The sequence below is a fragment of the Bombina bombina genome, chromosome 6 (genome assembly GCF_027579735.1).
Source record: "Bombina bombina isolate aBomBom1 chromosome 6, aBomBom1.pri, whole genome shotgun sequence".
NCBI lineage: Eukaryota > Metazoa > Chordata > Amphibia > Anura > Bombinatoridae > Bombina > Bombina bombina.
This window is the reverse complement of record NC_069504.1, coordinates 124,440,976-124,453,897: the sequence shown is the minus strand read 5'-3', so window position 1 is coordinate 124,453,897 and position 12,922 is coordinate 124,440,976. Positions and strand designations below refer to the sequence as shown.

General features: G+C 36.5%; 1 protein-coding gene across 1 annotated transcript in view; it reads right to left on the bottom strand.

Moving 5' to 3' along the window:
• The window catches only part of CPNE8 (copine 8), a 959,176-nt gene that overhangs the window by 466,151 nt on the left and 480,103 nt on the right, over window positions 1–12,922 (bottom strand). The window contains exon 6 of the mRNA XM_053716599.1: window positions 10,284–10,360. Coding sequence (XP_053572574.1) covers window positions 10,284–10,360 — 77 coding nt within the window. The remainder of the gene's footprint in view (window positions 1–10,283; window positions 10,361–12,922) is intronic.

The following is a 12,922-nucleotide window of genomic DNA, read 5'->3' as shown; positions in this document are numbered from 1 at the left end:
GCTTCGGCTACCTCTCTCTCCTTTTGGCTTCGTAGCATAATACGGTTAGCCTATGAGACTGCTGGACAGCAGCCTCCTGAAAGAATTACAGCACATTCTACTAGAGCTGTGGCTTCCACTTGGGCCTTTAAGAATGAGGCTTCTGTTGAACAGATTTGCAAGGCTGCAACTTGGTCTTCTCTTCATACTTTTTCCAAATTTTACAAATTTGACACTTTTGCTTCTTCAGAGGCTGTTTTTGGGAGAAAGGTTCTTCAGGCAGTGGTTCCTTCCGTATAAAGAGCCTGCCTGTCCCTCCCGTCATCCGTGTACTTTAGCTTTGGTATTGGTATCCCATAAGTAATGGATGATCCGTGGACTGGATACACTTAACAAGAGAAAACATAATTTATGCTTACCTGATAAATTTATTTCTCTTGTAGTGTATCCAGTCCACGGCCCGCCCTGTCACTTTAAGGCAGGTAATTTTTCCATTAAACTACAGTCACCACTGCACCCTATGGTTTTCCTTTCTCTGCATGTTTTCGGTCGAATGACTGGTAATGGCAGTTAGGGGAGGAGCTATATAGCAGCTCTGCTGGGTGAATCCTCTTGCACTTCCTGTTGGGGAGGAGTTAATATCCCATAAGTAATGGATGATCCGTGGACTGGATACACTACAAGAGAAATAAATTTATCAGGTAAGCATAAATTATGTTTTTCCCTTTCTTTTTTTTTTTTTTTTCTTTTCTCCCGTCACCGATCACTTGCACACTCGTAACACCTTTTTTTTTTATTTTTTCTCCACAGCCTAGGGGTATCCCCCCCAATAGTAAATCTTTTTTTTTCACTTTCTCACCCAACACATGGATAAGTTTCTTAACACATCCTCAAAGACCACATCCCCAAATATGGCAGGCAGAAACAGAGACAAAAAAACTAAAGGCCACACTGAGACAACAGCAGAATTACACTCTGCAAGTAATTTGAATCCAGGTAGTGAGGTATTAAATTTGCAAAATCTAGTTACCAATATAACAGAAGCTTTGTCCCCCAAGTTTGACACCCTAAGATCTGAAATAAAGCATGACATAGACCTATTATCTCAGGAATTTAAGCAATTCTCTAGTAGACTGCAAGAGGCAGAGCAAAGGGTGTCGGACTTGGAAGACCTTACAGTTTCCCAAGGTCTCAAATTAGATGATGCAGGAATTAAACTGCAAAAAATGCAGTTGAGATTAGAAGACCTAGAAAATCGGTCTCGAAGAAATAACATAAGGATAATTGGCATACCTGAAGCGAAAAAGTTTGAGAATCTAACATTATTTATAACAGAAACACTAGGTCAACTCTTGGAAATGTCAGATTCTCAGATAATAATTGAAAGGGTTCATAGGATGGGCCCTCCTCAGCTGGATACTAATATCTCCAGAAGACCTAGACCAGTCATTGCCCGTTTTCTAAATTATCTAGATAAAGTGAAACTGCTGCAACAGTACAGGAAAAAACAACCGATTACTATTGATGAGAGTAAAATTTTGGTGTTCCAAGATTACTCAGTGGAAAAAGGAGAGATTTAACACCCATTTGCTCAAAATTTATTCAAAAGGGATACAGGGCAACTCTAATTTACCCTTCTAAACTTAAAGTAGATGTTGGAGATAATACCCATTTTTTTGATAATGCTAAAGAGGCAGAGCGCCTCTATGCAGGACTAGAACCCGTAGGATAATTCTTTATCAGTAGAAGCCTACTGGTTTAAAAAGAGCAAAGAACTTTGTTCAGTCCTTCCATTCTCTGTTTGTCTTTTATTTTTTCAATTATTTCAAAGTATGGTTATGGATTCAAAAGAAAGAATTAAATTCATAGAAAGAGGTTCCCTTCGGGATAGGGCAATTAGAGGGAGGTGGGCTCCCCCTCCTAACCATAAAATAGAGGTTCCAGACCCAAAAATCCTTTTTCTTTTCTCCCCCCCCCCCTTTTTTTTTTCTCTCTATCCCTTTCTCTCTCTCTTTCTCCCTCCTCCGGCTCCCCCCCCTCTTCTTTTTTCAAGTTTTCCTAAACACAAGTTAAACTCACAAGCTGATTGACTATGTTACTAGAAAAGTTCAAGGTAATATCATGGAATGTTGGAGGAATTTCAACTCATATTAAAAGGAAAGCTATAGTTTCCCACATGCGAAAATTACAAGCAGATGTTATGTTTCTTCAAGAAACGCACTTAAATAATGAAGAAACAATGAAACTGAAAGGTTCATGGATAAAAGAAGTTGTTTTTTAACCCAGTATCAGAAGGAAAAGGGGTGTGGCAATAATGATAGGCAAAAGATTAGAGTATGAGTTACTTCAGACAAGAAGTGACCCGGAGGGGAGATTCGTAGTGTTGAAAATCCGAATTGCTAAACAAATATACACACTGTGCAACTTATATGCGCCTAATGAGTTAGACTACGAATACTGGGATCTAATACAATCCATGCTATTATCTCACTCTGAAGGTTATTTGATTTTAGGAGGAGATTTCAATATGGCTCCTCAATCCCCCCTAGACAGAATGAGATATAATAGCAGACAACCAAAATTTAAAAAAGATAAATTAGAAACAAAAATATTTAAAAACCTTTGTCAGAATCTATCAGTCAAAGACATCTGGCGAACCCAGAACCCTGATATTCGAGATTATACCTGTCTCTCAAGGGCACATAAAACTCTATCTAGAATAGACCTATTTCTAGTGGATGAGAGGCTTTGCACAAAAAACATAAAAGCAGGAATCACATCCATAATTATCTCAGACCATTCACCTATCTTTCTCGAGGTTCAAGTGAGCAGTCTTAATAAAACCCCACCGAGGTTCAGGTTTCCTTTTTACCTAGCCAATGACATAAAATTTAAAAAAACATCTAAACGACACATTTAAAGAATACATCCAATTTAATATAGGCTATATTGAGAGACCGGAAATTTTCTGGGGTGCCGCAAAGGCAGTTATGAGAGGAGAAATAACTACCTATGCTGCCAAGCTAAATAAGAAATTAAAAAAGAGAGAGAAAGAAGCGACTAATTTCGTAGTAAACTCTTATAATCACTATCTGCTATATAAGACACCCTTCAACTGGTCTAGATACATTAAAGCTAAAAATGAAAGAGACGCTCTAGCATTACTTATAGAAACTCAAAAAGACCTCAGATTTCAGTCCAAACTGTATAGGTTTGGTAATAAATCTGGCAAGTTACTTGCCAGATTAGTTAAAGGGGAAAAAAAACCTTCTCTTATTGACAGAATAGAACAAGACACCTTGTCATTTACAAAATCGGAAGATATTTTAGAAGTCTTTACAAACTATTTCAAAGATCTTTATTCAATAAAAGCCTCAGATGCGGTTCAGGCTCAGAAAATTTGGAGCAAAGTAACCTGCCCCACAGTTCCAGAGGAAATAATTCTTAACCTAAATAAACCAATATCAGAGGAGGAAGTTAGTAAAACAATTTCTGAGCTGTCGGTAAATAAAGCGCCAGGCCCAGATGGGCTTCAAAATGAGGTCTATAAAATCCTAGCCCCTGAAATAGTACCGTATTTATGCAATGTATTCAATGACTTCTATATCAGGGGTAAAGTTATACCATCTAGTTTCACGGCCTCCTATTCAACTCTGTTGCTTAAAGGGGGAAAAGACCTAACACGAAAAGAGTCTTACCGGCCGATAGCTCTTCTTAACTCGGAATACAAAATTTTAACTTCAATTTTAGCTAGCAGGCTTCCAACTGGTCTCATACAGGTTATACACAGTGACCAAGCGGGATTTCTTAAATTTCGCAACTCAGCATCCAAAATCAGAGAAGTACTAACAATTACAGAATATTTCTTCCGGAAGTCTCTCATCAAAGAGGAGACGGGGGGCGAACCAGACCTGGCAATAGACGCAATTGACGCGGAGAAAGCCTTTGACTCAGTACATTTTAACCATATATTTTCATCTTTTGCTAAATTTGGAATCACAGGCAAATTTCTCAGTTTTATAGAAAATTTGTATAAAAATCCTAATACCAAATTAATAGTTAACAACTTATTATCATCAGAAATTGAAATTCAAAGAGGAACGCGACAAGGTTGCCCCGTCTCCTCTTATTTTTGATTTAGCTATAGAATCTCTGGCAATAAAAATCAGACAGTCTCTTCAAGGGATTACAATTTCTAAGCACAAACTAAAAATCGCCCTTTACGCAGATGATATACTTCTTTATATATCAAATACAAGAAAAAATATACCTAAACTTATGCGTATAATATCCAGGTTCGGGTCCTTCTCGGGATACAAAATAAATCCATCCAAGTCAGAAATCCTGTGGCTCCGAAAGAAAATTGATTCAGTAAGAGACTGCCCCTTTAAGGAAGTGAAAGATTCTTTTAAATACCTGGGAATTAATGTCCCAGCTAACCCCTCAGAGCTATATGAAATTAATATAATCCCAATTCTCTCTACGATTCGAGAGAAAATGAAAACATGGCGAAATTTACCAATCTCACTCTCAGGGAGAATAGCCTTGTTCAAGATGGTTCTCCTCCCTAAACTTCTTTACGTAATACAAAATATCCCTTTATTATTATTTGAAAAGGACATTCGGTCTTTTAACTCTGCGATCAGAGACTTCATATGGCAAGGGAAAAGATCCAGGCTTTCAATTTTAAAACTATCAGTAGGGAAAGAATACGGGGGATTAGCTCTTCCGGATATCAGACTATATAACTTGGTCTTTCTAGCACGCACAGTGACTGATTGGTTCCTCCAGAAGAATTATGTGACTAATAATTTAGTAGACGAAAATATCTGCTATCCATTCCTCCCAATAGGACTGGCACACTGTGAGCCCAAAGCACTACCACAGGAAATTAAAAAGCTTAAAACTATTCTGAACCCTATCAGAGCCTGGTGGAAGATAGGGACCCACTTAAAAGTTAATTGTAGCGTCTCACAGTATATCCCAATAAAGGGGAACCCTGACTTCCCACCGGGCTTGAATCTGGATATATTTGATAGATGGTCATCTAGGGGCTTAAAGAAAGTCCAGCAACTTGAAAAGAAAGACATGAAATGTGTAAAAACATTTGATGAATTAAAAAGGGAATTTAATCTGGCAAATAATTAGTTTTTCGCATATTTACAAGTAAGACATTATATCATTGAACTGGTTAGAAAGTCAGATTGGAATTGGGATATGGGAAAAATTGAAAATTGGCTCTTATTAATGAAGTCTGGCTACACATCAATTTCTTTCTGTTATAGAGCTATAAGTGGTATCAAGGGACTCCTCATCCTAGAACAGATAGAGCTGGGATGGAATAGACTAATTGTCCCTAATGATATAGAATCTAACTTTATTCAAAAGTCTATCAGGAAAGTTTCTCAGGCTACACTTTCAGCAAACTGGAGGGAGGCACATATCAAACTACTGCATAAGGTATATTTTACGCCAGAGAAAGGTTATAAAATACACAACGTAAATTTTTAAAAATGCCCAAAATGTTCCCTTCATGCAGCTGATCTAAAACATATGTTTTGGAGCTGCCCGAGAATCAGGCAATTCTGGTTTAAATTAGAATATTGGTTCAATAGTATACTGGGGATCTCCCCCCTGGGTCTCACACTTACACAAGTAATATTTTGTATAAAGAAGGAAGAGCAACATCCTCAGGGAAAATTAATAATTCTCTCAATCTTAGCAGCTATACACCTAATTCTGAAATGTTGGAAAAAACATAGGGCCCCCTCAATTTTAGAAGTAAAGAATTATCTTAAAAAACAATGCATCTTGGAGCAAAGGGACACCAACTTGAATAATGAAGATGATATTAGGCTATTTTTTAAGAAATGGTCAGTTTTCATTAAAAGCTTCCCAACAAATGAGATAGAATATTTGATTTTTCCATTTAGGAATTCAGAGCTGGTGCAGTACAATATCTGGTAAGAGGGGAGGGGAGAGGAGTTAGAGAGTTTACCCCCCCCCCCCCCACACACACACTTTTTTTTTATTTATTTTATATGTTGTTTTCTTTTTTTGTTGTTTGGGACAAAGAAATTGGGAGAAACCCAGTAAACTGTTTTTTCTTGTTTAAAAATGTTTTAGTTAAAGGATGTTTTCAAATCAACATGTTCTGCTTATAATGTCATCCTTTTGTTGCACTGTTTTTGTTAATAGAAATCTGTTTACTGTCGAAATAAATTATTAAAAAAAAACAAAAAAAAAAACACTTTACTGCTTCCATATCATGGGAAAAAGTGCTTCAAGTCCTGTAGTGGGCTCTTAGTCATGTCTAAAAGAGTTGGACTTTGAATATCGCAACCATGTTAATGTTTTCTCCCATACATACAGTATATACAAATATAATTACATACATACATTTGTGCACACATATAAACATATATGAATATACATATTTAGAGCCATGTATATGTATGTATCTCTACGTTAAAGCCCTTTGCTGCCTTTTTTTCCCTAACATCTGAACACTTATAACTTTTTAATGCAATTTTTTTTAAATAATTTTTTTTCAGGCAGTTTTAATATGAGTGTAATTACACTTTAAATGTTAATATGAGTGTAACTGTACTTTTAAATGTATTTTTGATGTATTTTGAGCAACTTTTTTTTCACGCGTAACCAGAGCTAAACCGATGCACGTTAGATTTGATTGCGCTCAAGCAAACTTGTTTACTTTCAACTTGTAATACACAAGCTATTTCCATTGCATACAAAGAGCCAACAAATACCCCAAATCACTTGCACAATACAGTTAACTCTTCATTCGTAATCTAACCCTAAATGTCAGAAGTATTTGCTTACGGAAATGAAAATGTCCTCTTTAAATATAATGTTTGTTACCTAAAGCTTTAATTACAATCATATTTATGAATTTAAAATTTTTATATAAATATAATAATAACTAGTATTTATATAGCGCCTTTCTCCCAGTGGTATTCAAATCGCTTTTTCAGCACTCGCTCTCAGAATTAACCAAATCGGCAGCTGAATAGTAATAGTTGTAATTATTACCCAATTTAATAGTACTCATTTTATCGATCTTGGAAGGATGAAGGGCTGAGTCGGCCCTGCCAGGATTTGAACCTGTGACCTTTAGATCTTTGAACAGGCTTTTGTAGTCAGGGCATTTTACCAACTGAGCTATCTCACCAGTGTTTAAACAAACAAACATCTTTATAATTATTTGTGAGGCGGTAAGCAGCTAGTCTTGCCAATCTTCTACTTTTCTATCATAATACAGATTTCAAATAAAATGGAGAAGCAAGTAATGCCAAGAAAAAGAAAATATACAGGAGAACGATGGGTCTGTTTTCTTTTGAGTGAAAATAACCATTAATCATCCATAGTGGTGTTTACATTCATGCACACTTTGTGTGTTTAAAATATTCTTTTTGAATATGTAACCGTTTAGTGCAGTTTTATACTTTTCAAAATTTTCAAAATACAACACATTGCATAAAAAGTTAGGAACAGAAGCAGAATTTAAATAGTCTTGATTTGGATTGGTCAAGTCCTGGACTAGACCAAGGCAGAACACTTAATTTGACAATGGAGGTATACTTCTTTATTGGCCCTTAAAAACAGCACTATATAATTCCCACCCAATCGTTTATCAACAGAGTACACAACATCTAACATGTGCACAATATCACAGAATAAATGGACATGTGCACTCAAGGACACTATACTTTCTTTAACCTAAGCAATCACTGGGTTAGATCCACTAACAGCCTCTAAATAGCTCTGTAATTTTATGGAGCCTACACACTATTCTTTAATAAAATGACTCCATGATGAATAAAGGATGCAGGTAAAGGCGGAACGCTTGTTTGTGAATGTACCCACTTGTAGAAGTAAAGGTCAAAAAGGTAAAATGATGGGTCCCATAGGGATCATGATCTTCAGTCTATTTCAAGATTGGCTTTAAAACTTGATAACAAGATAACCCAATCTCAATAACACAACATACAAAAAATTCTTCAAAAATTCAAAAGCCACAAGAAAGATGCACGTATCATTACCATGTGCCCCAAGAATAACAAGACAACTTGTTTAGTTTTAGTTTCAGAAAGAAGACTGAGAAAAACATGTGTAAGTGTCAAAGAATGTGCTTTTAATTCATTATAAAGAAAAAAACACCTTGATTTCATGTTTCAAAAAGGTAAGAAATGATTAGTACCAATAGTCTTGCATATTCATTAAAGGGACAGTAAACACTTTATATTTGAATAAAAAAAAAACAGTAAAAAAACTTTGCAATATATCTTCATTATTTATTTTGTTACCTTTTCATGTAAATTGTAGCTTTCTCTATTCTAATTCAGCTATATATCTTTCCTTTTTTTGGCTTCAACAGATAACAGACTGCAAAACAATGCACTTTATACTAACATTATGAGTGGCTAACTAGCCTTGTTGTCTGCAGACTTAAGCCCAGATTGGCTCATTTTAATAAGTCAAGTGGTGAGTAGAGTTTGGCTATTGGAAAACAATTGCAACAAACAATATTTTAATTTCAATACTGTCCCATTAAAACAGAATTATAGAAGGATCAATGGACACCTACTGGACATGAGCATTTTGAATAGTAAGGTAAATTATCTTTTACTAACATGACATGGATCTGAGAGCATTAGACAGACAGATTTAGAAAATGCAGCATTTATGTCATTCTTTTAATCCAGCTGAAAAAGGAAACTGCATATTCAAAATTAAATTAAACTGATGGCATAAAATGAGATTAAAGATTTTATTCTTTTGCAAGAACAAATACATATTGCAACCTACATTTAGCTGTAATATGCAATTTCACAAATAATGAAAGCGATTTTCACCTCAAACAACAAAGTTATAGCGGTTATTAATAAATACAGGTTCCTTCCCTGAAGCAAGTGTTGAGGAAAAAAATGTGTAAAATGAATTTATGATATAAAAATCTAAAACTACAAAATACTATGTTCTACATATGTTTGCAAACAGTAAATAAACTTAAATTAATATATAAATAAAAAAAAAAAAACAAAGTAAAACAAAATACGTGTTGTCTCCTAAAACACTACAATGCAGAAAAAAATGCTTAGATTACAAGTGGAGCAAAAAAAGTGATAGTCCAGGGCAGTGATGGCTAACTTTGGAACCCCTGATGTTTTGGATCTACATTTCCCATGATTCTCAACTAGACTGCAGAGTGCCTAAGCATTATGGGAAATGTAGTTTTAAAACATCTGAGATGCCAAGGTTAGTCGTCATGGGACTAGGGCAAACAAACCACGTTGAATAGCACGGGGGAGCTAAATCCCTCACATAAAAGACTTCTATGTAGCTGCGCCGTAACAGTCATATTGGATAATACTGAAGCACTGAAATGTCGTGGCCAAGTTAAGATGCTCTTGTTAAAATTTGTAACCATCCACTTACACTACCAGATGTACATTATTCCTAGCACTAGTGCAAAACAGTGCATCCTACGCTATTGATTTGCTGTACCTGTAATTTAGCTCACAGTCTCTTTAATTCCTGTACAAAAAAACTCTTAACAGTCTCTTTTATAAAATGTTGTATTGCTGGTCATTTATCTGTGTGAAGAGTGCTCATATAAAGTGCATAATGTGGTTCTCTTAGGTCCTGCTATAGGGTGTATGGTAGTCATACTGTTGAATTAAGACAAAGGGGCCAATTTATTATAGTGCGAGCGGACATGATCCAATGTAGTGTATCATGTCCACCCCACATCTATAAATGCCAACAGCATATGCTGTCGGCATTTATCATTGCACAAGCAGTTCTTGTGTGGTGCAATGCCACCCCCTGCAGATTTGCGGCTAATCGGCCGCTAGCAGAGGGTGTCAATCAACCCGGTCGTATTCTATTGGGTTGATTTCTGTCCCGGTCTGTTCCAGCATAAAGGCTCACGCGGAAACAGGGGCATCAAGCTCCAGTCAAAGCTTGATAATTCGGCCCTAAAGTGTCGTAAAATGAAGAAAGCATAAGACTAAACTAAAATGTATTACTGATTCTTCATTGCAGAAGTTCTACTATTCTGTTATTTCTGATTTCTCAGGTATATTTTAAGACTACTGTCTAAGAAAAAGTCTATGAATTCATTTTTTTAAAAATGAAATGAAAACAAATTTTAGATAAAATTTGAATATAAAAGGAATATACTGATTTGTGTTTTGTCTATGACTATAAGGCAAGGATTTACACTTCCGTTTACATTTCTTGGAATCTTATCATTATAAATGCAGTTGGTAAATTCTTACGTTATGTTTTTTTCAAGTCGGCTTGCTTGAGATCCAACAATTTCCCCCAATGTGCAAAATACCTGGCCGAGAAAGTCCTGTTAACAAAAAAGAAAAGAAAATTGTATATCACACAATTAATTTAGTTGTAAAACTATGAAAAACAACTCATTACATATCACTGTGTATGGTCTCAAACAACAATTGAAAGGTGAAAAGCATTTTATTAGGTTACAAAAGTTTGAATCACTTTTAAAGGGACATAAACCCCCTATTTTTCTTTCATGATTGAGACAGACAAAACCATTTAAAAAAAAAAAAAATTCAATTTTCTTCTATTATCAAATTTGCTTCACTCTTCTGGTATTCTTTGTGCAATAGTAAGTAACATGCACCAGCCTGGAGAACTATGTGGCAGCTATTTGAGAAAACACTACTGCCACCTAGTGCTCTTACACATTTATAACTTAGTTATAAACATTGTTGCAAAACTGCTGCAATATAGCTCTTCGGTCACATGCACATTCCTGAGCCTACCTACCTATTTTTCAGCAAAAGATACCAAGAGAACAAATAGCAATTGATAGCAGCAGACATAGCCATAGAAGGGAAGAGAGTGTTGGTCCAGCTTTAAAAGTGACATAGCACCCTTACTGTAATTGAATGTTTGCATTATTGTAATAATGTTTCTTGTAATAATGACTTAGAAAGTTTTGAACACTACAGTATTCCTATTTTGAATGCAACATTTACTTTAAGAAGTGAGTGCTTAACCCCTTAATGACCAACGACGTATGGAGTACGTCCTGCAAAAAAATGCAGTTAACGTCCAAGGACGTACCCCATACATCGTTGGTCTTTGAAAGCCCTGGAAGCGATCCTGATCGCTTCCAGCCGCTTTCATGTTATTGCAGTGATGCCTCGATATTGAGGCATCCTGCAGTAACACTTTTGAGCAGTCCGATGCAGAGAGAGCCACTCTGTGGCCCTCTCTGCATCGGCCATTGATCGCCGTGTTCATTGGTAGGTGGGAGCTGATCCAGGGAGGCGGGTGGGCGGCGTTCAGTGGAGGAGGGGGGTGAGATTGCGTGTGGGTGCGTGCCAGAAAGCGCGTGCGTGCACGGGGGTAAATGATTAAGAGGAAAATTACAGCTAAACACAAACACAGCAAAAATGTAAAAATAGCCATGGTCCCAAACGGACAGAAAATGGAAAAGGGCTGTGGTCATTAAGGGGTTAAAGGGACACTAAACCCAAAAATTTTTTTAATGAATCAGATAGAGCATACAATTTTAAGCAACTTTCTAATTTACTCCTATTATCAATTTTTCTTCATTCTCTTGCTATCTTTATTTAAAAAGCAGGAATGTGATGCATAGGAGCCGACCAATTTTTGTTTGAGAACCTGGGTTATGCTTGCCTATTGGTGGGTAAATGTAAGTCTCCAATAAGCAAGCGCTATCCATGGTGCTGAACCTAAAATGGTCTGGCTGCTAAGATTTAGATTCCTGCTTTTAAAATAAAGATAGCAAGAGAACGAAGAAAAATTGATTATAGGAGTAAATTAGAAAGTTGCTTAAAATTGCATGCTCTATCTGAATCATGAAAGAAAAATTTTGGGTTCAGTGTCCCTTTAACTTGTTGTAGCTACACATATACAGGCTGGACATTTCCACTATTTAAAAGGATTTGAAACCTAAAAAAATATTTTGTAATTCAGACAGAACAAAGAATTACAAAAAAATGTTTTCCATTTTTTCCAATTTATTTCTATTACATTTGCTTTGATGCCATTTTATTCTTTGTTGGAGAGATACCTAGGTAGATGTCTGGAGCACTGCATGGCAGGAAATAGTGCTGCAATCTAGTGCTCTTGCATATGGAAAACAACTTGCAAAACTGCTGCCATATAGTGCTGCCGGCACGTGCACGTTCCTGAGCTTAGGTCCCTGCTTTTCAACAAAAGATACCACGAGAAGGAAGAAATTTTATAATAGAAGTAAATTTGAAAGTTTTTAAAATGTGCATGCTCTACTCGAATCATGAAATAAATATGTTGGTTTCATGTCCCTTTAAAGGGCCATTATAGTCAAAATGTTGCATGCTCTAATTTGTTAGATTTTGTAATTTTGATAATATGCCCCTAAAATCCTGTGTGTTTAACCCCCACAAAGGAAAAGCGCTAGTTCCACATCTGAGTCATGCGACTGGCGCTGTTGATTGAATCAGCAGAGTTTTACACTTGGGACCAGCGGTGCTCTGCAAGTCCCGAGCTGTATTTTTACTGTGTGATAAACTCTCTTGTAGAAGTTAAACACACAGCAGTCAGCTTCAGAGAAACGAGATTTGGATGAAGGAAGGGACCCTGAAGTAGAAGGTCCTTCCTCAGATGCAGTCTCCAAGGTGGAAAAGATGACATTTCCACTAGGTCTGCATACCAAATCCTGCGAGGCCATGCCGGGGCTATGAGAAATACAGACGCCCTTTCCTGCTTGATTTGAGCAATAAATCTTGGAAGGAGAGCGAATGGAGGAAACAGGTATGCTAGACTGAAGTTCCAAGGAACTGCCAGAGCAACAATCAGAAATGCCTGCGGATCTCTTGACCTCGAGCCGTATCTCGGAAGTTTGGCATTCTGACGAGAAGCCATGAGATCCAAC